Source organism: Hydra vulgaris, chromosome 06, assembly GCF_038396675.1.
Source record: "Hydra vulgaris chromosome 06, alternate assembly HydraT2T_AEP".
Lineage (NCBI taxonomy): Eukaryota > Metazoa > Cnidaria > Hydrozoa > Anthoathecata > Hydridae > Hydra > Hydra vulgaris.
In genome coordinates this window covers 32456750-32484272 of record NC_088925.1, presented here as the reverse complement: position 1 = coordinate 32484272, position 27523 = coordinate 32456750, and the positions used below count along the sequence as shown (strand labels likewise).

The window sequence follows — 27523 nt, the reverse complement described above, 5'->3', positions numbered from 1 at the left end:
TGTACTATGGAACATATTATTATACTACTATACATTTGAACTATACATTATATTATTATACATTTGAAAAAGAAAAAAATTATCTATAAAAACAACTAAAAGTTTGTAAGCGCGTTCAAAAAAATAAAATTGATTTAAAAAAAGGTTAAAATTTGAAACAAATTAATAACATTAGTATATTATTGAGTTTTATAATTTATATTATAAGTTCATACAACTAGCAATGTTTTAAATGTTGCCAGGAAGTTTACTATTTTGTTCGAACACGCAATGTTCTAGAAATGACAAGGTTTTTTGGAGTCTTTTTGGATATGTGATGTCAAAAATATAATATGAACAGATGACAAGACCCAAGCCACAAGTTATATCAGGAACAGAATTGCTTATTGTCACCCCGTCAACTACAAGACTTATTTGTGTTCGATTTATACCATCTCACTCAATTTTCAGAGCTGGGATAGGATAGATTGGATCCTAATAAAGAGATGCATAATATTAACAAATATTAAAAATTGCATTAGTTAACTTGCAAATAATTAGAATAAAAAAATATAAATGTTAAAAAATATTAAAAATGTATATAAAATAAAAAAGTTGACTTTAATTGTTTGAGTTTTTAAATAATAAAAAGTGAAACTGAATTTTTTTCTATCAATTTTTATTCAAATAAATAAATATTAAAACGATTTAGATGATATTGATATACATTCATTTAAATGAATATACTGATCAACAAAACTTACTAGCGTCATAGTGAATAAAAGTGTTTCTTTGTCACAAAAAATGCTTGGAAGAATTAATGCATGAAGGTTTTTTATTGTTGCTAAAAATAGATAAATAATTTACAAAATTCGAGTAACAGTTAAATAATTTTGATGTTAAAATAACAATTATTACCATCACTAATCTCATCCAGTACCTCATTGCACAATGTTTTCCATCTAGCTAACAAAGGTTTTTTTAAATCTATCAACTTCTTTATTCCCTCCTTCATTCTACCCAATAATAGCAAGCAGTTATTATCAATATCTTTATTTGTAATAGCTCTTGCTGTTGCAAAAAGCTAAAAATAAAACAAACAAAACCGCTAAATAAAAAACAAAGCCGCTAAATAAAACAATAAAAAATTTACTTCCACCCTAACATTGTAGGGGCAATTCTAGAAAAATTTGGGAAGTGGTACCCCAGAGCAGCATGAATAAAAGCACAGACTAATAAAAAATTGAATTCACACAGAAATAATAATCTTGATTTTCCCATGCCAAAAAAGAAAAAAAAGTCCAACTAATAGTCTTATTTTGTTTTATTATAATTTTAATTTTGTTATTTATTTTATATATAATTTATGTTTATTTAAAGGATATTTCTTTATAAAAGTAATATAACAAATGAAATTTGTTATTTCAGGATTTGCGTTAAATGGGATAATTATTGCTTATATCATGAACATTGCGGTTTAAAGACAACATTAACAGAGCAATATAGATATAAAATAAATAATAAACCACTTACAACTTTTTCATAGTAAAGTGCTGGGAATTTATTAAGGACATCTAAAGTTATTTCATTTTGGAATGTATATTTTAATGCCTCAATTGACAAGACAATCTGGTGAGCCAAAAATTCTTTATCAGGTTGCAGTTTTTGACACTCATCAACAAGGCTTTTTATAACATCTTGCGTTATGCCATCATCCACATTCGATAATATAATAATTAAAATATGGTAAGTAATTTTTTTATATAATCATGTATTATATATGCTGCGAAATCATGCTTACCTTATCACTTGAATGATGGCAGTAACATTTTGCTAAGTACAGATTAGTAGATTCATTCAGCAAATCAGAGTTACGTTTACAACCAGAATTAATTCCAGAGTACTTTATCTTAAACTGTGCAGATTGCTCATCATTTAGAAGAGGATGTCTAGCTCGCTTAAATTTTGCCTTCAACAAATGCACAACCAGTTCCTGACAATAGATTTAAAAAAAAACTTCTTTAGCTATATAATTTTGTAACATCATTGATATTATTAGTTTTAATTATACAGTTAAATGCTCACAGAGCCATTGCAGTGATGAGGTTTTAGTGAAGGATACCTTAGGAAAAGCTCATTTGCTATTTCATAAAAGTTACTTGTACTTGGAAATCTATAAAGCATTCACTTTGGTGAAAAGCAATAAAATATTTCATTTCAATTTTATTATTATTGAAGAGATAGTTAAGAAATATAAAATAGCAACATTTCGCCAACTTTGATACTGATGATAAATAATGCTTACTTTCAAAATTTGAAAATTATATTATTTTAACTTGTAATTTAAACAGTAATCAAAATACTTACAACCCATACTATTGCTTCATGATATCAAAAAGAAAATCCATAATTTACTCCTTTAGTTTTGATCTTTTTGGAAGACTAAAGTTAACTTCTTTTCTTTCCACAGCAGCAAGGAGAAGAGGGGGCAATGTCAGTTTATCTGACTGAATACTAAAAATAAAGTTCAAGGCATTAAATTGAAGACCTAAGTGCTAAAAGTCACACAAAAAAAGTTGAAAGAAGTCACACAAAATAAGCCACAAAAATAAGTCACACAAAAAAAGTTGAAAGAAAATATATTTCAATCAATATTGTTATATGTTCTTTTTTTTTTTGAAAATAGATAATTTTATAATAATAATATTTAATAAATTATAATTCATTTATTAGTTATTTAAATATTTTTTTGTTTAAAAATATAACATTTTAAATAAGATAACATTTAGGAGAAAATAAAGAAATTTGTAAATGTTTACAAATAAAAAAAAACATAACTTACTAAGGTTTAGAAATGGTTGGTGCTTCATTAATGTCACAAACAGGTGACATTGTAAAACTTACATTACAAGAGTTTAATGTAGGTGATGAAGATATTACACATATAACGTTCTTTGATGCTAATTCTTTCTTAAAAACGATTCTGTCTTTAATTGGAGAAATAAGTTTCTTTAACGTGAAATCGTCTATATCGTTGATAACCAAACCATCAATATCTTCTCCTGTATAACAATATTATAATATTAAAAAAAAACCTTACTGAATGAATGTTCACCATGTTTAAATTAAAATAAAAGGTTTGAAAAATATGAATAAATAATTAACATTTAATATGTTTAACATCACTAAGGATGTATCAAGGTACATTTTTATATTTCTGCTATGCTATATTTTTATCATAAAATAGATCGAGAATTAGTACAATGTGTTATATTGTACCGATTCTTGTATAAACCAATTTATTTTATATGAAAATCAGATGAAACACTTTTAATTGAAATCAGTGAAAATCTAATAATAAATTTTGTTGAGTTTTAATCAGGTAAACTAAAAACTGAAATGCATACAAATGTAATATTATTTTATTGCTAAACTAGGTAAAGTAACTAAAAGTTGTCCATCAGACATTAAATATCCATCCAAGGGTTCATGCAATACTTCTTTTCCTGAAAGAATAACAACCCAAGACAATGTTTCAATCAAGTTATAGGCATGTGAATAAAAAAGAAATTTTTCACAAGAACACAGTTTACCACACAAGAACCATAAACCATTAATTTTAAGAATATACTTGAGTGACATAAAAATAGGGGTCAATAAAGTCACCAGTTTGGTAGGAACAATGATTCACTGAAACATTTGTCACTTTCCACATTTGAGTGTTTTGATCAAGCAAAAAGTTATGTATAAGTTCTATTTGAAGACCTTCAGTTAATGAAGGTAATGATATAATAATACCATTTCTTTGATTATGTTGCTCAATTCTCATAAAATCAACAGAATTTAATTCATAACACTGGCGCATTTGATGGCACTTTAACAATGTATAAGTGATGTTTTTAAAATTAGAAACAACACGAGAAAGACTTGGTTTCAAATCGCATGCACCATAAATGTCACAAAGGTCTGAAAAGTTCAATTTGTCTGGGATAATGCACCATGTAGTGCATTTTAGGAATAATATTTTTTGGCCATATATCCACGAAAGAATTAACAAATGATGCAATCATATGAGCTAAATATCCTAGAGAATCTCTTTTAATAATTGGTGAAAATATGATATCAGCTATATTTCTTAGTTCAAGACCAACCAGTAGGCAGGGCAATCATCATTAAAACTAGATATGTAACCAAATATTATAACTGGCAGGCATCTAAAAAAACACCACAATTCAGATGCTTTTCCAATTATACGACCCTTGTGAGACAAAACTGATGCACTTAGAGGCATTGGTTTACTTTTTTTATCATTAAATCCAAATGAAAAATTACAAATTTCAAAATTAAGCTGTTTAAGAGAAATAACGTTATGTGATATCAATTTTTGGATAACTAGTTTCAAAACCATAGGAACTATTCCTTCTAAGAAATCATGGTTGGATAACCTACCATTTTTTAAAGTTTTGGAAACTTTCCAAAACTTTAAAAAATGGTAGGTTATCCAAGCAGCATGATTGGTTTATTCCATCAACAGATTTGTTAACAGGAAAATTATTTATTGCATTTAACTGTTGATTGTAGTTATCATCTGTTCTTAAATAACAGTCAGTGTGATATTCTTTTAGCTTCATTGTTTTAAAATGAACCATACAGGTTCTACAAATCCTACCCGAACTAAAACAACAGTGAAAACTTGCTAGTGCATGAGCTGCTAAGTTGTCAGCTGAAACTGTTGCAAGACTAACTTTAAGTGATTGAGTAACATTAATAGTTTTTAAAATAATCCCATTGTTGCTCAACTCTGTAAGTTCATCAATTAATGGCTTCATAATTTCAGAATAAGACATTTTCTTAAGAATATTAGAACGAACCTAGTTTTATTAGAACGAATGCAGCTAAATGAACTTGAGACATTTAAGAGTGATAGCGTGGATGCAAATTTCCAATAGTGTAATAAATACCAATAATTTTGTGTTTGCCTCTCTTGGAACCTAGAAGAGTAATGGATTCAAACTCATCTATGAACAAATGAATCAAAAATTTTAATTTCTATTGGCTCAACCATAGAAAGAGTATTTTTACAAAATTTAACAAGATGATATTCATTCATAAAATGAGAAAAGACGTCACACAGAAGTCACTATCTAAAATACTTTTAAGTGTAGCATCTATTGACATTGGTAAGCACTTCTCGATGACATCGTTGTATGATGTCAAAAAGGTTTGAAACAGTTCTTTAAAATCAGATGCAAATTTAATGTGAACTTGGCTGGAAACTACATGTTTTTCTCTCAATTTTAGAAACATTAATCCAACACAATATTTTAATTCAGACACAATCTTTAAAAAAAGAGACTGACTATCAACTACTACTTTAGAAGTGTCACAACTAAAAATTAATTCTGCATTACCAACCACAGACTTGCTATATTCATTATCTTTTTGTTTTAAGCCATAGTTCTTATGAAAACGGTAGACATGTTTATGAAAGCTATTTATGTTATAAAATATTTTTTTGCAACTTGTATAACAGCATTCTACATTAAAGTTCAAATCATGACTGTTATAAACCGTTAAATGTCTCAGCAACTTAGAGAGGTTTATGGTTGAATGGTGGCAAATAAAGCAAAAAAATGTATTTTCCATGCCGCAAAATATGATATCAAGAAATTATAGAATACCTTTAAAAGCTTCTCTATATTTAGTTAGCCCAATTGAATCTAACCAACTGCAACAATCCAATGAATCCCATTTTTAATGTTTGCCTAAAAAATAGTTAAAAAACTGAACTTTAATCTAACTTTCATTTTCAATTTTTATTCTTATATAATATATGCAAATTATGATTTAAATATATATATATATAAATATATATATATATAAATATATATATATATAAATATATATATATATATATATATACACACAGAGTTCATGGCAGTTTTGAAAATCCATTTTCAAAACTGCCATGAATCCAGGATTTTTATTGACTGTAGAAAAGATGCCATAAATATTTTTTTGTCTAAAAAAAAAAAAAAGGTCCTCGCTTTTCACATTTGCCGACAGTTCTAAAAGTCCAAGTTTGCCGTCTGTACTATATGATCTACATATGCTGATTTGCTGGTCTAAATAAGCTAAATTTGCAGACATAATTAACTAAAGTTCATTGATAGGGTGTGGGGGGAGGTTATCATTTGCACCAGTCTTGTATGTACAGTGGCTTATAGTGATACATGAGGTCCCCTACCACTGCTTTCTCCTTCCGTCCGTTTAGAGTGGAAGAACATTGATTTAGGCGACATTAAAACCATCTAGTTAAACTGAATACTTTTTAACGAAATGAAAGTTTACTTGTCTTTTTATGGCTTATAATCATGACTAAAACCCTGACCCAACTCTTATCCTCAGTCAATGTTTTTTTAATTTATTTATATTTAGTTCTTGGTATTCCTATTGCCAGTCAATGTATTTATGTCAAATAATACACAAAACATTATCATATAAATTTATCTATATATTTAAATCAACAAAATATTTATGCTTGTTAAAATGTTTTGGTCTGCAAAAAAATTGGAGGTTGATATTTGAAAATGAAAACAACAAATTTAATCTAAATTTGTTTAAAATTCAATTTTTTTATTTAATTAAAGTTTGTTTAAAAAACAGTATGCTTTACTTAATGGCTTACTTTATAAAATATCTGAAAATTAAAATAGTTTAAAACAACATAGTTCTTTGTTTGATTTTGGTGTAGAAAGTTTTTAGTGGTTTTTTATAAATTAATATAGAAAAGTATATTGTGATGATAATACTCAATTTCAATTAAGTAATGCATTAAAGCATAAAAGTATTAAAGATGGAAGTCAAACAAACTTTATCTTTAATCAAATTAAAGAAAAGCCATTGAACAGTATTGTCAAAAGGACTTTTTAATCCACCTATTTCAAATGATTTTGGATATTGACTAAAATTTAAAAAAATTAAAATACTGGTCTAAATGTCATATTTGTTAAGCATATCATAATTTCAAAATACATATTAATGTAAACAAGAGACTTTTTTGGTTTCGAAGAACACCTAAAAAGTTTGTCTAAAGATACTTTTCTTAAATTTCTAAATTCTGTTTCAAGTAGTTCTGAAACAAATTTTCCTAACATAATATACTTGTAACAAAAGTGTTTCTCTTAATAGTGTTTTAATCAGCTAGACTATTTCTTCACATGTATAATTTGTGAAAAGCCTTGTAACATGTGTTGATATTTTATACCTATTTTCTGATTTTTTTTATGCATAATGCTGTATCGTAAAAATCCAAAACAAACTTTCTTTGTTCATCATTTAGATCTCTGAGGAAGCTTTTTGATCATTATTGAACCTAAAATATATGCCCACACTTTTTAGATTAAAAGTTTTCCATTATGTGACAGCAAATTTATTAGAATCACCAGTCTTGTTAAAGTTTGAGATAGTAGAAGTTTCAGGGTGATTAAGAAGAACATTGTAAGTATTATCAGAAAAAAAGATTTTGCTTTCTGAGTCCATTATTTTGTATGTTTTGATAATGTGGACAAAAGTCAAATAACAAAAGAGTTCCATCTCTAGTTAACCAAGGTTTTTCATAAAATGTTAAATCTTTATCACATATAATTGCCTTTGCTATGCTATTTGACTCTCTTACTAATTCTAAAGTTAAATAAATTTGATCACATAAAAATTAGGAATTTCTTTGTTTACAGGTTTTCACAACATTTTCAAAAGAAATTTAGGACCATCAAACATATAATTTGTATTACAAGTTATCATAACATCTAAAACACTTTTCGAAATAGAATTTATGTCATCGGTTTTCTAAAAACAGCAACTTCCTGATACAATAATATTCTTGTAACATACACCTAGTCACAGAGAAAAATAGTTCCTAGTAGAAGTTTTCAAATTTAAAAAAAAAAGTAGTAGAAAGTTCATTGCAATTTTAGAATAAACTAAAAATCTTTCTAAGAGGAAAACTGTACAAAATGTGATTTTAGTTTAACCTTTTTGAAGTTTTGATGTCAATCAGTTCATATAATAAAGTGTTTTAAAACTCGCATAAGGTAAACATTCTATCCAATGTGTTTTCTACTCTTTGTCTCTGGCCCAGAGTCAGGGAAATCTATTAAATTTTTAAAACGCTTTAAAATCGTTTGACTTCTTCAATGATAAATAACTCGTAGAACAGCAATAAACACATTTCACCATTTTTCATAAACATAAACAAATTTCACCATTTTCATAATAGACTAAAAACCTTTTCATTTAATGATTGCTGTCCACTTCATGAAAAAAGTTTTATAAATGGAGAGTTGATATTTAACAGAATTTCTGTCTTTGCTACAGCTTTTTTTTTTTGCTACAGGTACTAGGTAAAACCAAAATAAAAAAAATTCAAGCGTTAATTTTTTTAAAAACCGATAGTTTTTCAAATTTGAATTGTTGTTGAAAAATGAATTTATTTTCGTTTCTCTTGCGAAAAATCAAATCATTTTTTGGACATGCCTTTAAACCTTTGGATTTTCTGTGAAACTGATTGATTTTCTAGGTAACCAATTAAGAACCAATTTTCATAAGAGTGTAGTTTGTTATCCTTTGCTATACTTATATATTAAAATTTTAGAATTTTTAAATGAAAAATATTAGGACATTGTTTTAGTAAAATTTTAAGAAATTTAATAACATGACATTCAAAAAATGTTTATGATTTATTAAGTTATATAGAACTTTATAAATACTTCAAATTATCAAATTAAATGGGTTTCATTGTTTTTATAAATATAAAATTTGTATGTAATTATTTTTTATTATTTTAAAACTACATTTTGAGGAAGCAGAGCACACCCAAAGTTTCATTATCATACTTCTTAAAATGAGGGGGTTCTAAACTTGGTATGGTTGTATCATCACAATAATAGTTAGAGCTTTTTTTTTAACAAAAATCAATTTGGAATGCATAAAAATTTTCGCCTTTAGTGACAAACACACAAAACATGTACAAATTTAACAGACACAACAAACCTTTTCTACATCTTGTTTAAGTTTTTATGCTAAACAGGATATTTCTTGAGATGGAACCTGATTATGCGAAATTTTCATCTAAATAAAATCTTTACTAATACATCATGGACGTAAAGTTTCAAGTAAAGCATGAGTTCCACAAGCTAAACTATTTTCTCTTTTAAGGAAATACAAAGTTTCATTCTAAAACATTGTTGGCCTTGTTGATTGTATCCTGATAACAGTTTTCATTCAAGAAAGTTTCCCAGATTATCAGTAATAAGGAGATGAGCAATTTTACTTATATGGTGTTCAGAAATATGGTATTTTATGTGGTGGAATCATAAATTTCCTCAGTCAATTTGGTATTTAACAGGCATGGATTAATAACATATTTATGATATTGCATCGAAATATGAGGTTCGCTATCAAATTGGTGCTTTCTGAATTTATCTGCTAATAATTGGAAAGTCTTTAGAACTCCTTTCTTATCCATTGACAAATTACAATAGCAACATAAGTATTTTCCACCATGACCATGGAAAATCATCACAATCTGAGAGGTTTTTTCAGATTTTGATGATCTTAAATTGAATTATATTAGTATATTTAATTTAATTTAATCTAAAATTGACAATTTGTATACACTACTGGTTGTTTTTCTCTATATGTACTTAAACAGAGAAAAAAAAAGGAGAGTTTCCTCCTGTTGCAAGTTTTATACTTTGTACTGTCATAAACAGCAGGGTTTTTTTAACATAAAAGAAACAACTTTGTCAGTGACATTGGATTTTTTGAAGTAATTAAGGCAATTTTGAACAGTTATTTTTGTTGCAAGTGTGATGAATACCAGGACCAACTTATTTGACAGTATTCTGAGCTAAGTGATTTTTTTTTAATGGAATTTTTTCAGTTTCTTTATAGGTGAATTCAGAAAGATTAATTTTTCAATTACTTCTAACACAGGTTTACAGGAAATAGCATAATAGCAGTTGTCATCTTCTAGCTTCATTCTTTTCAACTTTTTAACTTACTGACAACCATAAAGCCATGACAACCATTTGACCATGAAGTCTATAGATCTGTTTAAAATAAAGGTTTAATTTGCAACTTTCATATTTGGAAATAAAAACTGTCTCGCAGACTTATTTTGAAACAAAATAATTATGTTTAGTATTTTCTGTATTAGATTATTTTAATAAATTGCAGACCATGGGCTAAACATAATTGCTGGTTTACAGGTAATAATTGCCCAACATTTTTACCACACCTGATCAGTTAGTCATTATACCAACAGTATAATACGAACTTTAAATATATGTGAAATATTTAATGCACTAACAGAAAAACTAACTGGAAGTTAGTTTTTCTGTTAGTGCATTAAATTGTTAATTGTTAATTGTGTTAAAGAGAATAGCTTTTATAAGGGATATAAAGTTTTATAAGGGATATATAGTTTTATAAGGGATATATAGTTTTATAAGGGATATATAGTTTTATAAGGGATATATAGTTTTATAAGGGATATATAGTTTTATAAGGGATATATAGTTTTATAAGGGATATATAGTTTTATAAGGGATATATAGTTTTATAAGGGATATATAGTTTTGAAAGGGATATATAGTTTTATAAGGGATATATAGTTTTATAAGGGATATATAATCTACAAACTTTTTTTTTTTTAACTAGTTTAAGCTTTATTTTCAATTGTTAATTAATTTAATTAAAAAGTAATCTATGTTTACAATTACTTGTTTATTTTTTATATGCAGTTTGGTTTTAAATTTTTTTAATAATGAACCATTTTTTCCTTAAAAATGCTGTTTAAAATATTTATCTTTTATATATTTTATATTTTTATATTTTAATCTTGGGTTGTGGTTTTTTCTTTTTGTTACAATAAATTGTACATATTGATAAATACAACGATAAAATACTTTTTCGTATTAAATAACTAAATTAGACTTAACTTAAATTTGCATCTATAAAATGTTGGAAGTGTTTATATACTAAATGGTAATTATTTAAAGATTTAACTTCAATAATTGTCAACTGAGAAGACACAAGATAAATTTATGTCCTAGTTTATTAAATTAATAATTTATTAAAGACTCAAGATAAAAAATATTAATTAAATTAGTCCTAATTTAATTAAATAAATGTAAAAATTAATGATAAATCTATGTTTATAAACCTATCAAAAATAGTCCACCAGCAAAGTTGTTTTCATCCACACTGGTTGAAATAATTTGTACTTATAGAATAATTGGACTGATCTATGGTTGCTAGTGCTAAAAAAAATTAACAGAAACATATCTTAAAAGAAAAAAGTGATTCTTGAAGTGAATCTTTTCTTTAGAAGAAAATATTTAAAAAAAAAATGGTTTCAATCATTTTAGGACATGCAATATCCTTTTTGGAATTTGTTTCCATAATGTGAGAAAATCTGCCATCCTTTACTTAATATATAGTAACATACATAATCATTACACATACATTTTTTTATGGTACATAATTAATTTTTAGGAATTTTTTAAACTGAACTGATTCAAATTTATTCTTATTATTGATTCTGTCAACATCAAATCTTCTAATTTTTTTTAAACGGTTTATTATTTTTGTATTATTATAGTTATTATTTTTGTTTATTACATCAAATCTTTAATCATTTTTTCAACAGTTTATTATTTTTGTTTATTACATCAAATCTTTAATCATTTTTTCAACAGTTTATTATTTTTGTTTATTACATCAAATCTTTAATCATTTTTTCAACAGTTTATTATTTTTGTTTATTACATCAAATCTTTAATCATTTTTTCAACAGTTTATTATTTTTGTTTATTATATCAAATCTTTAATCATTTTTTCAACAGTTTATTATTTTTGTTTATTACATCAAATCTTTAATCATTTTTTCAACAGTTTATTATTTTTGTTTATTACATCAAATCTTTAATCATTTTTTCAACAGTTTATTATTTTTGTTTATTACTCTGAAAGAAGAAAGAAAAACTTAAGATGTTTAAAAACCATTTAAACAAAGTTTTATAATATTTTATTTGCAGACAATGGCTTCAATGAATAAAAATATGAAGTTACCACAGATACAAAAAATTATGATGGAGTTTGAAAAACAGGTATTTTAATTTTAGAAAATAAAAGTTAAATTTTTTTCAAAATCGAGTATTTGTTAATAGTGTATTAAAATAATAGTTTGATTTTGGCAAAAAAAATGTTTACAAATTGTAGCAGAAAGAAATTGTAGTACAAATTGTAGCAGAAAGAAATTGTAGTACAAATTGTAGCAGAAAGAAATTGTAGCAGAAAGAAATTGTAGCAGAAAGAAATTGTAGTACAAATTGTAGCAGAAAGAAATTGTAGTACAAATTGTAGCAGAAAGAAATTGTAGTACAAATTTAGCAGACCATTAGATATTAAAAAATTATTAGTTTGATTTATGTGAAAACTCAGAGCACAATAACAACCAGTAATGATTATAAAAACCTGTAAAAAGTTTTGTTAATAATTAAATTTTGTTTTGTTTGATACATTTTTACTTGTCTTCAAAAAGTTACTTATCTAAAAAAAGTGTTCTGTTATACATGTTTCTGCAAATACCTTTGATTATATTCAGAGTGAAATTATGGATATGAAAGAAGAAATGATGAATGATGCCATTGATGATGCCATTGGTGATGAAGAAGATGATGAAGAAAGGTAACTTTTTTAAAAATTGATTTTGATATGAGTATAACTTTTTTGTTAATGTTATATTACTATAAATCTTATTATACCTATTCTTAATTTTGTAAGTTTTTACAGAACGGTTGAATTCAGTATCATTATACAAAAATGTTTACAATAAGATTTTAATAAATGTAAAACAAATCTGACAAATAGTTTTTTTATATCATAGTGATGCTATTGTATCTCAAGTGCTTGATGAGCTTGGACTTGGACTTACTGATCAGGTAATTCAGCTCTATTCTATCTGTAATTTTGTTACTATAGAAAAGACTTTTTTTTTTCAACCTATGACTTGTACATGTACCAGAAAAAATCTGCTTGGATATTTTAAAGAATATTTATTCAACTATTGTATTTCGGTATTGAATGTTATATATATTTTGAAAATACATATATTAATATTTTTAAATTTCATTTAGATATGTTTGTGAAGTGATGTACTTAAGAACGCACTCATTTTGCGTTTTACACTCAACATCAGCTTTTGCAAGGTCTTTGGCTGGACTTTCTTGGTGGCTTTAATTCATTTATTTTTAAAGTCTTGAATGTTTTTAGCTTCTTTTCATTGAACCTCAGTTTTCTTTTGACAATGACCAATACCTTTTGATAGGATGTATTTCGGGACAATTTTGTGGATTGCAATGTTTTTTATTTAAATTTAATTTATGTTTTCTAAGCCAGTTTTAAGTTGTTCCAGAGTAGCAACATGATGCTAAATTGGGCCAGAGTAACAGATTAACTGTATGAGATCTTAAAAACGGTAAAAGACGCTTATTTTATTAAGTTGCATTTATATTTTAAAATCTTGCAATTAATTGCTGAATAATACTTGGTGTCGTGGAAGAGATCTGAAATGAAGAGATATGAATGATGCAGCCAAGCTTTATCATCAATAATCAAATAAGGTTTTTTAGCACATAATTTTAAAAAAAAGTTCCTCAAAATATTGCAACTCTTTGTTTAGAGCAACTTTAAACAAAGAGTTGCAATATTTTGAGGAACTTTTTTCTTTTTATAAGATATAAATCTTATTAAAAAAAGACAATTTCTTTTCACTCTTTTTACATAGTAGAAACATTTGTCTTGAATTTATTTGCTAAAGTTCAAAATCTCAGGATTTCTGTCTAAGGCATCTTTCACTTTTTTAACAAGACCTCGTTAAATAAAAACATTTCTTCTTCCACTTCCTGATTTCCTTTTGATTGTACCAGTGTTCTTTAATTCTTTTGCAATGCTCTGTGCTGTTCTCGAAGCAATCTATAACTTTTTAGAAATTGTTTTGTTTCATACACCAGGACTTTCAACCAGAAAATGCAAAATTTTTTCTTGCTTCTTATTTTGATTCGATGACATTTCAATTAAAACTGTTTTGATAACAGAATTGCTTAAATTTTGAATTACACAATGACATTTTAAAACAATTAACTAATTAAAGTAATGCATGTTTTCTGATCACACCAAATTAGAACACACACAGATTTTTTCTGGTACATGTCTTAAAATCATAAAATAAGGCATGTTAAGAAAACTTTCCTTGTTTTCAGAAAAAAGAACTACCAGATATGGTGGGGTTGTATTTTGAGATTTGAAATGATTGTTACTAGACTGTTCTTAAAAATATATAGCACCTTCTTGTTCTTAAAAACTGTTTTTGAAAATATTTTTTTCCTTGTTGTTAGAATCAAATATAACTGTTTACTTTTCCTCTCTTTTTTATTGTTCATGTTAAACTTTTGTTTTATATTAATATCATTAATTTTTCTAGTTATCTGAACTTCCTTCAGCTGGTGGTAAACTTCCAAATGGTCAAAAGTCACAACATCAACAGCCTGTAACAGCTGATGAAGATGCTGATCTACAAGCTCGGTTAGTAAGGTTGTTTTTTTTCACAAATTAAGTCTAAATCATATGCAAAATTAATGACAATTGTAAAACCAAAAAAAAAAAAAAAAAAAAACTATCTTTGACTTTCTGCAAAAAATTTTGATAAATTTGATAAAAAATTTATGCAATATGGCAAAGATCTTCAAAATATAGTAAATATTTTGCACAATATAGTATATATTTTTCACAATATATGGTAAAGATTTTTGCAATATAGTAAATATTTTCTATAATATGGTAAAGATGTTTTGCAATATAGTAAAGATTTTGTACAATATGGTAAAGATATTGTGCAATATAGTAAAGATTTTGCACGATAAAGTTATAACTACATTAAGTTTAATTGTTTTATTAGAATATTTTTTTATATCATTTTAAGTTTATTTGTTATTTGATATTTTTGTCAGGTCAGATTATCTTGCTACTGGTAACATGTAACCCAGTACAACCTGCTTTATGTCCTACTGCTTTGTAGGATACGCTTTTTAAGGCAAGGGCTAGGAGAAGCCAACTCTGACTTAACACACCCCCAGCCTTGTGACTCTTGGTTGAGTAAAGGCTGGAGATAATGTCTGAATAAAAATACTCATCTTGGGCAGATGTTAAATGCATCCAGCTATTGCCTTTTAGAAGATTTTTTAGACATTTTTTAGACTTTAGAAGTAAACAGATATTGTGTATGGATGGTGTCCCTGTTCGTAATTTCGGTGTGCATTGCCCAGATGACATTTGGAGCCCTTTGTTATGGTTTAGGATTTATTAATAGTAATGAGGCAATTGCTTGGACTATTAGGTATTGTACTTTGTACTATCTGTGCTCTGAGTCAAGTTCTTTAGCAAATCAAAAAATGACTAAATTACCAAGACTATAAAACACAAAAAACTATCATCATCTCCAAGTTCTCTAAATCTGTCATTCACTAATATTCACGGTCTTTAAAGTAACTTTTTTTTTGTTGAGTCTTATCTCTTGCAATGAGACCAGACCTACTTGCTCTTTGTGAGACTAGTTTGAGCTCAGCTATTTCATCTTGTGATCTTAGTGTTGATTGTTTGTTTAATTTATAAAGACTCCAACAGTCACATGCTTGGCCTGGGCCAAGCATGTGACTTGTCTTACATTCATAAGATTTTCTTTGTGATGACCCTTAGATAGAAATTTTTCGTCTTTGTGGTTCTTATGTAACCTTTTGAATTCAGGCTGGCATGGAGTCTTTTATTCATTCTTGAGTCAATTCCAAGTTAAGCCTCACTTTTCTCCATGGTTTTCTTCTCATTGTGCTGCTGCAATTTCCAATCATAACTTTTACTTCCATATCTATCACCAGAACAGTTCTTCAGAAAACAGGTGTCTGTTTACTATTGAAAATAACCATTGTAAAAAGGATTTGTCTAATGCCAAAGCCCGCTGTTCTCAGGTCACAAAATCTTATATTTCATCTCAAAAATTAAGCTCCCGAGACTTCTGAAGAATGTTTAACAGTGTCTACTATAAGGCATTGTTCAGATTTTTTTATTTCTCCTAAAGCCAAAGCTAAATTGTTTGCTAAGATTTTTTTATTAATCTTATCACTTAATTCATCTTATCACATCCTACCTGATATAGCTGACAAACAGGTAGATCGGTAAACCTATCTGATATTGTCAACAAACAACTAGATGCGGTAGTGGTGTAGTGGTAGAGCGCTCGCTTCATAAGCGAGAGGTTTCGAGTTCGATTCCCGCCATGTCCCTGGTAGTACCGCGCTCAACTTGTTTCTCTGCGCAGCGGCCTTGTTCGTTAAGGTTTGTGTTCGGAGTTAGAGAGTTAAGAGAGGGTTATAACCACAAGTAGCCTCCTCATCTGTAGTGGCCTTCTCAGCCTTGGGGAGGTGAATTATAAAAAAAATAAAAATAAAAAGATCCATTCTTGATGTTTATATCACTCCAACTATTGTATCTAAAGTGATTTCCTGTTTAGACTCTTCTAAAGCTTGTGGTCCGGACAACATACCTGTTATAGTCTTGCAGAAGTGTTCTCCAGAGCTATCGTCTATACTTTCAAAACTATTTAACAAATCCTTATCAAGGTTTGTTATCCCTATTTTCAAAAGTTCTGTACATCGATCTGACTTGTCTAATTACCATCCTATTAGTCTTCTTACTACCAAGGCTTTTGAGTCTATAATTAACAAGCACTTAATCTATTACCTTGAATCTAATAACTTACTTTCTGATCCTCAATATGGATCTTCTTGTTCTGCTGCCGATTTGTTAATGGTAATAACTGATAGGTTTTATTGTGCATAGATGTGGAGAGGTTAAGGTTATCACTCTTGATATTTCTAAAGCCTTTGATAAATTTTGGTATCCTGGTCTTCTCCATAAGCTCTCTTCTTATGGTGAATCAGGTAACATCTTTAAGATTAAATCCTTCTTACCAATCATAGTACAAAAATTGTCCTTTGGTTGGTCTCTTCTTCATTTCCTGTAACTTTATGGGTTCCGTAAAGTTCTATCCTTGGCTGTTAAGGTTCTATCCTTGGCCCTTTTTTTAATTAACTTTATCAATCTTCCTGAAATTCTTGCATCTAAGATGGCATTGTTTGCTGATGATACTACCATTTGTTCTTGTCTTGATAAAAAGCTAACACTCTCTGATTGCTCAAAGGGGGTATTTGAGTTTGAAAAGGATCTCACTTTTGCTTCATTATGAGACTGGTGAACTTTAACTCAGATAAAAAAATTTTCAGCTAATTGTTATCACAATAATCAAGATATTCCTATATTTATAAACACTAATGGAGACAATGAGTCATCTACCCTTTGTCTTCTAGGATTAACTTTTACTTCTGATCTTCCTTTGGAACCATCTATCAAATCCATTGCAAAGTTAGCATCTGTTAAGGTTGCTCTTTGTGCTTGCCACTTTCTTACTCCGGATTCTATTTCTTATCTCTATAAATCTCTAACGTCGCTGCACTAAAGAGCTACAAGAGATGTCTTGTACTGTCTATTAAGATTTTCATGTTACTTGTCATTCAATTAAGTCTCATCTATTTACTGTGACTGTTCCTAAGTGCTCAAAAATTATTTTTTGGGTTAGTTTTTCACAGAATATTAGTGGTTGCTTAGAGCCTTGCTGGAAGTGAAGTTGTTTAAAAAAAAAAGTTTAACTTTAAGGATGGAACATACCTGACTAGCTTCCAACTAGACTGCCGATGACCACCATTTAACTTTAGAGTTGCTTTAAAAAATGAAAAAGTTAAAGAAAGTGTCAGAAGAACAATCACTGTGATGTAACTTAAAATATTAGACAAAAATAAATTTTAGTAAATGATAAATGATATTTGTAACAAAACAGAGCACAGTGGATCAGATTGCCTATTTTTGTGCCAAAATTATTTTTTTATAAAATATTACTAAATTAGTTTAAAATAACATATTTGGAGCTTCTAAATATATTTTTAATTAAAAGAAAAAATTTTAAATTGTATTTAAAGTTTAAAAAAAATTGTATTTAAAATTAAAAGAAAGATTTTTAAAATTGATTTTTAAAATTGTATTTAAAATTAAAAGAAAGATTTTTAAACTTGAATAAAATTAAAAAAATTTTTTTAATTATATTCAAGTTTCGTAGCATAATTTCTCAGCGTTAAAAAATTATGGCCATATAAAATTTGCAACCCTCTCAAATTGAGAGAGGTTTAAACTTTACATGGTCATATTTTGTGAACACTAAAATATTTTACTATGAAATTTAAAATTTATCGATGAATATAAGTCTAGTTGAAAATAGTTCAAAAAATACTTCATCAGCTTGTTGCTCTCACGTTTGGGGCATGGGGACTAAAATTTTGAGGCTTTTTTGTTCTCAGGCTCCAATCATTGCAATTTTTTGCAAAACATCCTAAAAGTTATTTTTTAGTCAAGGTGGTACTTTGTTGAGGCTCGAACAAATTTTCAATTATTGTATATATACTTAATAAAAATTTTCAAGTATTTTCAGACTGGAAGTTCTGGGTTTTGGAGGGTTTTTTAATTAACTTTTTTTTAAGTAAAAATTTGCACTCAAAAAACATATAAAAACACATCAACTTTAAAGTTAAATAAAATTTCTTACTTATAAGCAAAAAACTTGCAGCGAAGTTCTGTTTTTTAAAAAAAGATCAATATATAAAAAAATAATAGCACATATAGTTTTAATTCATAAAACAATTTACAATTTATGTGTAGCAACTTATATTTTTAATGAATTTTTGTTTTAAAATTTACAAGTCAGAAAAAAAATTTCATCTTCAATAGGTTGTCAAAACTTTAATTTAAAAGCTAATGACTAACAAATATCATTTTATTAAAGCTTTATAAGTATGAAAACAACTATTACCATTAAACCTACATTAAACACAATTTTTTTTTTAATTTTGGCACACTTTGACCCACTGTGCAAAGGTTTAAAACTCCAGCAAGTATATTTACAATGTATTTTTTGTATCTTTTTTAAAAGAAATAACATTATTAGATGATTCAGCATAGATATGACAAAAAAATTTTATTTGAGGGTCAATAGATTTGTAATGAGAATAGAAGTAAAAAAAATGACAAACAATACAGAACTTTGCCAGATGCTATCGTTGTAATGGTTTTATATATGGTTTCCAGAAAAGATGTAAAATTTTTAGTAGTAATCAATTAGTAGTTAAAAATTTTAAAACTCATTGAGTATGTTACAATTCATTTATAAAGGATTATCTTTTTATATTTGGCTTTATATTTAGTATTTAGTATAACTGGCTGTTAGAGTTTTATTTTTAAAATATATTTTCTTAAGTACGTATTCACCAAAAACCACAAGTTGCTGGTGAACCTCCATTTTCCAAAGCTTTAAGTTTTATTTTGATTAATCAGATGCAATAAATTCTGCTGCATGGGAAACTTGGGCGATAATTGTCTGTAGATTATCTGTAGACCTTGCATTTTGAACAACAGACGGTTTTAGAAATGATTCAGTTAAAACTCACAGATTGAATTAATGAAACGCAAAAAAATAAGTGTCTTCAAATACTCAAAATTAACAAAAGGAGGTTTTGTAAACAAAAATATGTACAAATGCTTGTAAAAATATGTTAAAAGTATGCCACATGAAAATTAAAGAATGGTGTTGTAATAAAGCATATATAAATGACATTTTTTTAAATCGTATTTTTGTTAAATGCAAATAATACTTTTTTTTTTTCTTTATATTTCCATATTCACCTCCAAAGACCTAGAGGCCACTATATTTAAGAAACTAATTTTTTTTTCAATATTTTTCTAATTCGTATCACTCTAGCTTCTGTATCTAAAGTGATTTCCTGCTTAGATTCTTCTACAGCTTGTGGCCCGGACAATATGCTTGTTATAGTCTTACAGGAGTGTTCTCTGGAGATGTCGTCTATACTTTCACAACTATTTAACAAGTGCTCATCAGAGTCTTGTTTTCCAGCCTGCTGAAAAGCGGCATCTGTTATCCCTATTTTTAAAAATTCTGGAGAGCGATCTGATTCATCTAACTACTGTCCCATTAGTCTTCTTCCTATCATAAGCAAGGTTTTTGAATCTTTAATTAACAAACACTTAATCTCTCATCTTGAATCTAATAACTTACTTTCTGATCATTAATATGAATTTCATTCTTCTCATTCTACAATACAGTAGTGATTTGCTAACAGTAATAACAGATAGGTTTTATCGTGCATTAGATAAAGGTGGAAATGTTAAGGCCATTGCTCTTGACATTTCTAAAGCTTTTGATAAAGTTTGGCATGCTGGTCTTTCTCCATAAGCTTTCTTCTTATGGTGTATCTGGCAACATCTTTAAGATTATTGAATCCTCCCTTTCCAATTGTAGTATAAAAGTTGTCCTCGATGGATAGCACTCTTCTTCTTATTCTGTAACTTCAGGGGTTCCTCAAGGTTCAATCCTTGGCCCTATACTCTCTTTAATTTACATTAACGATCTTCCAGATATTCTCACATCTAAGGTGGCATTGTTTGCTGATGATACTACCATTTATTCTTGTCTTGATAAGAAACCAACACTCTCTGATTACTCGGAGGGGGTATTTGAGCTTCAAAAGGATCTCACTTCTGCTACAGCATAGGGCTCACAGTGGCTGGTGAATTTTAATTTAGATAAAACTTAATTTGTTCAGCCAATCGCTATTGTAATTATTTAGATTTTCCTTTATTTATGAACAGTAATGAACTTGACGAGTCATCTACCCTTCATCTTCTAGGATTAACTTTTACTTCGGATCTTTCTTGGAAACCACATATCGAATTCATTGCAAAATTAACATCTACTAAGGTTGCATCTCTTTATCAAGCTCAACACTTTCTTACTCCAGATTCTATTCTATAACTCTATAAATCTCAAATCCGGCCTTGTATGGAATATTATTGCCATATCTGGGGCGGATCTTCAAATGATGCCCTTTCACTTTTAGACAAGGTGCAAAAATGCAGAGTAAACATAGTTGAATCTGCTCTTGCAGCCAACTTCCAACCATTATCACATCGTCATAATGTTGCTTCTCTTTCTCTTTTCTACAAATACTATAATGGGCACGCTCTAAAGAGCTAGCATCTCTTGTGCCAACTACTAAATTTCATTCTCGTGTTACACATTATTCAATTAAGTCTCATCCTTTTTCTGTGACTGATCCTAAATGCTCCAAAAACTCTTATTCCTCTAGTTTTTTACCTCGGACATCAGTTCTTTGAAATTCGCTTCCTTCATCTTGCTTTCCTGATTCATATAATTTGCATGCTTTTAAGTTGTCTTTCAATTTTTATCTTGCTCTACAATCTTTATCTTTTCTCTTCCAGTAACTTCCAACTCTAATAGTGGTTGCTTGCAGCCTTGTTGGAAGCAAAAATTTAAAAAAAAAAGTTGTTGTTATACTCTTTTTTCAGCCTTATTACTCCAAAACTCAAACCTTGACTAACATGGCTGCTTCAAGGATAAACAAATTGAATGTGGTACATACAGGGACAATTATTTCATATCAAGATTTTTTTATTTTAAAGTTTAATAATGATAAAGTTTCTTTACAGTTTTGTATGCACTTTTTAGTTAAAAAGGATAGTTTGCTTTTTTGTCAGAAAATTCATATGGACCCCTAAAGATTTATAAATCTTATGTTAAATTAAAAACAAATTTAACAAATGGTATTCAAATCAGATTGTGAAAGAATTAGTTAACTTTGTCTAACTTTGACTAGCAATTTTATATTTCCTTCATGCTGGTTGGATCATTAAAACATACAATAAAATGACTTCTAAAAAAAGTGTTTTCATTATCAAATGGTTGGAGAATTTCTGGGATTACAGATACTGTTAACATAAACGTGCGAGTAAAAACCTATGCATTTATGTCTTACATAGGTTTATCTATAGTGAAATCGTTGATCAAACACATTGAATAGTAGATGTTAAAATGTATTTATCTATTAAAATTTATCTTTCATTTTCTGTTCCAAATAAACAAAAAGGAAATTTTTTAAATTATAAATCTTATTTTTTTTTTTTTTTTTAAGAAGAAGTGAGGGGAGGCATTGTTATTCAGTTTTTTCTTCCGAGTATCTGGAAATGAAAAGCTGATTAACTGGATAACAATCTTTTTGGCATCTGTTAGTTCTATAAATTTGCCAACACCTTGTAAAAAGAAATAGTTGATGAATCATCATACGCAATATTAACTAATATGGAGCAGGGAAAAAATATTGATATAAAAATAAGTTTTTCTTCAGTGCAAATGTATCATTCAAAACCTCTGATAATTTATAGATATGATCTCAATGAATCTCGATTCATTGAGACCAGGATATAATCCGCCTAACCATAAAATCTATAGACATGGTCAATTCATTGAGACCAGGATTCACCTAACCATAAAATTTATAGACATGACAAATTTATTGAGATCAGGATATAATCCACCTAACCATAAAATGCTTGGAGGAGAGCTTTTGAAAAAAGTTTAACATGAAATAAATAACAAAATGATGGATCAACTTACCTAAGAAGAGAAAACAATAACAATTATATAAGATGGTTGGTGTAGTGTTACTAATGATCTCATTATTGCTCACAGTGTATATGATGGACTTAAGTCTAAAATTTTGTGCATAACTGAATATGCATCACGTATAAAAACAGCCAAGTGTTGTACCAAACTATGCATTCTAACACCGTACTTCAAAATGATATTGATATCTTGGTTGACTGGGCAACTAAACGGGGGATGAAATTTAATGAGGAAAATGTTCAGTTTTTCCTCATAGGCTACAAAAACAAACATCATGTCTATACTATGTATAATTCAGTAAAGAAAATAAGGATTGACATTAAATCTACTAACTCAGAAACTGACTTCAGAATACATTTCAACAATAACTTACTATTCTCCAAACTTACCACCATACAAATTAATAAACAATGCGAATAATACTGCTAATAAAAAGATCCTTCTCTTATCTAAATTTATATTGTTTTAAATGACTATTTTTAGCAATAGTTCGACCATATTAAGAATATTGTGGATCTGTATATAACCCTTGTCTATTTAAAGACAATTGACAAGTTGAACATATACTCAGAAGAGCATCTAAATTATTTCATGGATTACACAATCTTACATATCACCAAAGACTGTTAAAAATTAATATGACAACCATGAAATACCGACTAATCTGTGGAGATTTAATAAACGTCTATAAATGGCTAAACAATTGCTATAAATGTCTTTCCAAAAACAATTATAAATTCTATTACAAGAGGACAGTCATTTAAAATAGAGTACCTTATTGTCGTTTAGCTTCTCATCAAAACTTTTTCACCTTACAAGTAATCAACAAATGGAACTCCCTCCCAGATGACATTTTATATGCGTCATCCTTAAGCAATTTTTAAAACAAACTAGACAATTATCTAAAAGAAGTAGCAATAATTTATGATTAAAGGTTAGAAAATATACCACATACATAGTGTATTTGTATGACAGGTTGACAGGCATTCATGCTTATACAAATTCAATTTGTAATTCTTATAAAATAGTATTAATAAGTACTTGCTGTGCTTAGAGATAATAAAAATAAGATGAAAAAATGAGGGATTTAATCAAAGAAACATACCTAAATATTTTAACATATGGGCGCTCTTCACATTTTTTAAATCTTTTAGAAAAGGAACACACCCAGATGTCATTAAACACTTGGTTGAAGTGCAGAAATGTTTTCACAATACATCCACCACATGTAAATATTTTATATTTCTGGATTTTTAACTTCAAGCATAAAAATTATATAAAGTCTAAGATTAACTTTTAAGAAATAGTTGCAGGTGAAAGGATTTCTTGGCTACCAAACAATACTCAATGGAACTCCTAAATTGACTGTATTGAAATATGCATAAAAAACTATTCAATTTAATGTAGAAATTGTAGATAATCATAATATACCTATCGAAATCAAAAAAAAGTTTTAAAAATTGAGCAATATTTTGAGAAGATAACAGTCTTCAAACCCAACTCAAAATGTTTGGTGTTGTTTTGATATTTAATTTTTGTTAATTAAAGGTTTTATCACAAAACTTTATTGACGTAAAGGAAAAAAAATCAATAAATGTTTTCTAGATGTAAAGTGACACCTGTCACCTATCAAATTGTGCTGAGTTGTGGCTCTCACTTCTGAACAACCCTGAAGTCATTACCACACAGCTATCAAGAAGAGATTTAATTATGCTATGATGCCTATTTATTATGACCATTTCTTGCTCTTTGGGTAAAAATCATAAAAATTGATTTTCACAGCTTATGCTAATTGCTAATTGGAATTTAATTTTTTTTTCAAAGACAAAACTTTTTTTTTCAATGTGTAAAACTACATGCTAATCGAAATTTAGTTTTTTTTTTCATAGTTTGGAACTTGGAGATTAAAAATAAAGGGAGACAAAAGCAACAGCTTTCCAATCATTATCCAGATTTTATACCTAGGTTGGTTTTGCTTAAATTAAAGGATTGTGATGCATTTCTTACAAAAATGTTGAGCAATTATATCAACAATATTGCGCAGCAATTGGTGGTCTATTATCAACCAGAGAAACAAGAAATCAGTTCAGAATAAAGTTAAAGATTTTGCAAATTTTTTCTAAACTTCAAACCTGCCCTGCAAATTTATTCCTAAATTTCAATCATGTTCTGCTAGCTCACGATCAATAAAATGAAGATTTTTCTCGTTTGGTTTTTATCTGGTCAAAAGTTGGTACAGGGTTCCCACTCCTCCTTAAAAACCTTAAATATCCTTAAAAAAACATATTCTATTTAAAAGTCTTTAAATAATCTTAAAAAAAGATAAAATTTGGCTGCTCTCTTAATTTCTCCTTATTTTTTTTTTTTTTTAATCATCTAGGAAATTTTATTAAAGTGAAAGATTATACTTATTAACAAAGAAAAAAATATATAGTTCTTTGATAGTTTGCAAACCTATATTATATATATATTTATATATACCTATATTATATATATATTTATATATATGTAAAGTAATATATTAATTTATAATAATTTTTCTGTTTATATTTAAAATTTATTGAAAAAATAAGTTTCTGTTTCTAATGTTTTCTCCTTAATTTTTCTTAAAAAAAAGTGTCGTTCGTGACCAAATCTCCTTAAATATTAGGAAAATATCTCCTTAAATCCCCTTAAAATCCTTACTTTTAGCCTCAGTTTTAATATTGGGAACCAATAGTGGTAATAAATTAAGAAGTGTACTCAAAAAAGCCTGTGCATATATACAGACAGTATCAAAAATAAATAGTTGGTTTTGTAAAAAATGTCAAAAATGTAATTCTTATCAAAGTGTATTTATTCTAAAAAAATCTTATTGAATGAATCTTTTAATTTGTTTGGTTTCCAAAAATATCATTGTGAAAATTTTTTTTATTAAAAATAATATTTGAATTGAAAATTTTCCTTTTATAGTTAGCCAATATGCTTATGTTTTCAGGAATATTGGTTATAATAATTCATAAAATTATACAATATCTCTAAAAAACCAGATTGCCCAGGTTTTTTTGGGTCAACCCTGATTCAAATACACACAAAAAATATTAACGAATAATTTTCAAACTTTGCCTCTACTTTATTATCTTTTTCAAATTCACTAAAGTTTTGCCTCTACTGAATTAATTTTTCCAAAAGGAATAGGTGTTTTTCCCACATAAATTTCGGTTTCATAATCGCCATATTACATATATTACTATAGCACATATAAAAATATTCAAAAGTTATATATAATTATTATTCAGAAAAAGCGGATTATTTTTAGTGGAATTAGTACATTATCTCTTGTATCTTTTTTTATTTACATTGTAATTACTTAAATTTCATGATGTCGCTTAATTGCTTTTTTTTTATGTAAGGATTTTGAGCTTTACCAGTATAATTACAAACTTACATCTATTGCATAACACTTATTCTATCAAAATTTAAAATAATTTTTTTTATTAAATAAAAAAAGTATTAATAGTCAATTATAGTTATTTTTATTTAAAAAGACAAATAAAAAAACAAGTAAATTTAATATTTTTTAGGCTGGATAATCTTCGTCGAGAGTAAATAATAGTAACGAAAAGAATTTACTACTGTGAAACATAATCGCTATGATTGTTTTTTATTATTGATTTAGAATAAGACTTGTATAATTTATATTTATAAAATTTGTTTGTTTCAAATGATCTTTATTTTCACTATTCACTAGCTTGTTCTTCGATATAGATACTTTTTTCTATTTGTATGTAACGATATGTATATTGTCAGTAATTTTTTTAATAAAAATTTTAAATTAGTAAGCAAAGAACTCACCTCATTATTTAAAAGATTTTTTTTGCGTGTGTATCAGAATAATATTTTACAATCTGAACAAAAAAAGTGTAAACACAAAAATATTTCCGGTAGTGGCGATTAGTTTTCGATTGCGTCTTTATAAATAGATACACCCAATCTTCATTCTAATTTAGTTTTTAATTTTAACTTTTTAAATATTGAGCTCGCTTTTGCGATCAAGACTTGAGTACTTTTATAGATATTTTGGATTGATAAATATACAGAGACATTTATATAAATCTTTGCTTACTTGCATGAAACGTTTTTGATGACATCATACTAACAGCCATCTGCGGGTTCAGTATTTACAAATTATTTTCAAAAATTTTTTAATTCGAAAAAGTTTTGCTCTTTTTATAAATTCGGTAAAAAGCAAAATTTCGGTTAAAAAACATACCGAAAAATTTATAAGATTTTTAATTTTTATCTAATTAAAAAAAATAGTTATTTTTGAGAACTTTCGCAAAGTATTTTGAGCATTCGCACTAAGGTTTTTAGAATCTTCACAATATACATTGAAAAATTCTTTTTTTGCAGAGTAAAATCAAAACCATTTGTTAACTTTATTATTTTTATTATTTTATACAATTTATTTTATTTTATACTTATAACTTATAATTTAACAAATTATAACTTATTTTTAATATATATTTACGTTATTATTCCCTAACTTTATTAATAGTTTATAATTTTTTAACTTTATAATTTTTTCATTATTTGTTTTAATTGTTAAATAAATATTTTTATTTTATTATTTTATTAATTGAATTACATTTATATTATTAATAAATACTATTATTATTTTCATTATTTTTACATGACGAGTTTAATAGAGAAAAAAACAATAAAGATTTTAGTTTCCTAAGTATAAACATAAGATCAATGAATAAAAACTTTGAGGCTTTTAAACATTTTTATTACTCTATAAACTATCTTTTTGATGTTATATGTATCTCAGAAACTTGGGAAGAT

The 27523-nt window shown here is 27.2% G+C and overlaps 1 protein-coding gene and 1 long non-coding RNA gene across 3 annotated transcripts in view; one reads left to right on the top strand and one right to left on the bottom strand.

Annotated features, from left to right (window-relative positions):
- LOC100200760 (charged multivesicular body protein 2a) overlaps positions 1–26539 on the top strand; it is a 62190-nt gene extending 35651 nt beyond the window's left edge. The window contains exons 5-9 of the mRNA XM_065799879.1: positions 12081–12152; positions 12650–12732; positions 12932–12986; positions 14528–14628; positions 26260–26539. Of these exons, the coding sequence (XP_065655951.1) occupies positions 12081–12152; positions 12650–12732; positions 12932–12986; positions 14528–14628; positions 26260–26284 (336 nt within the window). The 3' untranslated portion in view covers positions 26285–26539. The remainder of the gene's footprint in view (positions 1–12080; positions 12153–12649; positions 12733–12931; positions 12987–14527; positions 14629–26259) is intronic.
- On the bottom strand, positions 194–26798 carry LOC136081781 (uncharacterized). 2 transcript variants are annotated; one of them, XR_010639116.1, is made up of 9 exons: positions 26531–26794; positions 5661–5744; positions 2822–3041; positions 2347–2493; positions 2065–2152; positions 1513–1972; positions 898–1063; positions 744–823; positions 196–474 (listed from the first exon to the last, which is right to left on the bottom strand). It is a non-coding gene; the product is annotated as an uncharacterized LOC136081781 (long non-coding RNA). The 2 variants fall into 2 exon arrangements; XR_010639117.1 differs by lacking the exon at positions 2065–2152 and having other exon boundaries at positions 194–474; positions 26531–26798.
- Between the last annotated feature and the right edge of the window lie 725 nt (positions 26799–27523).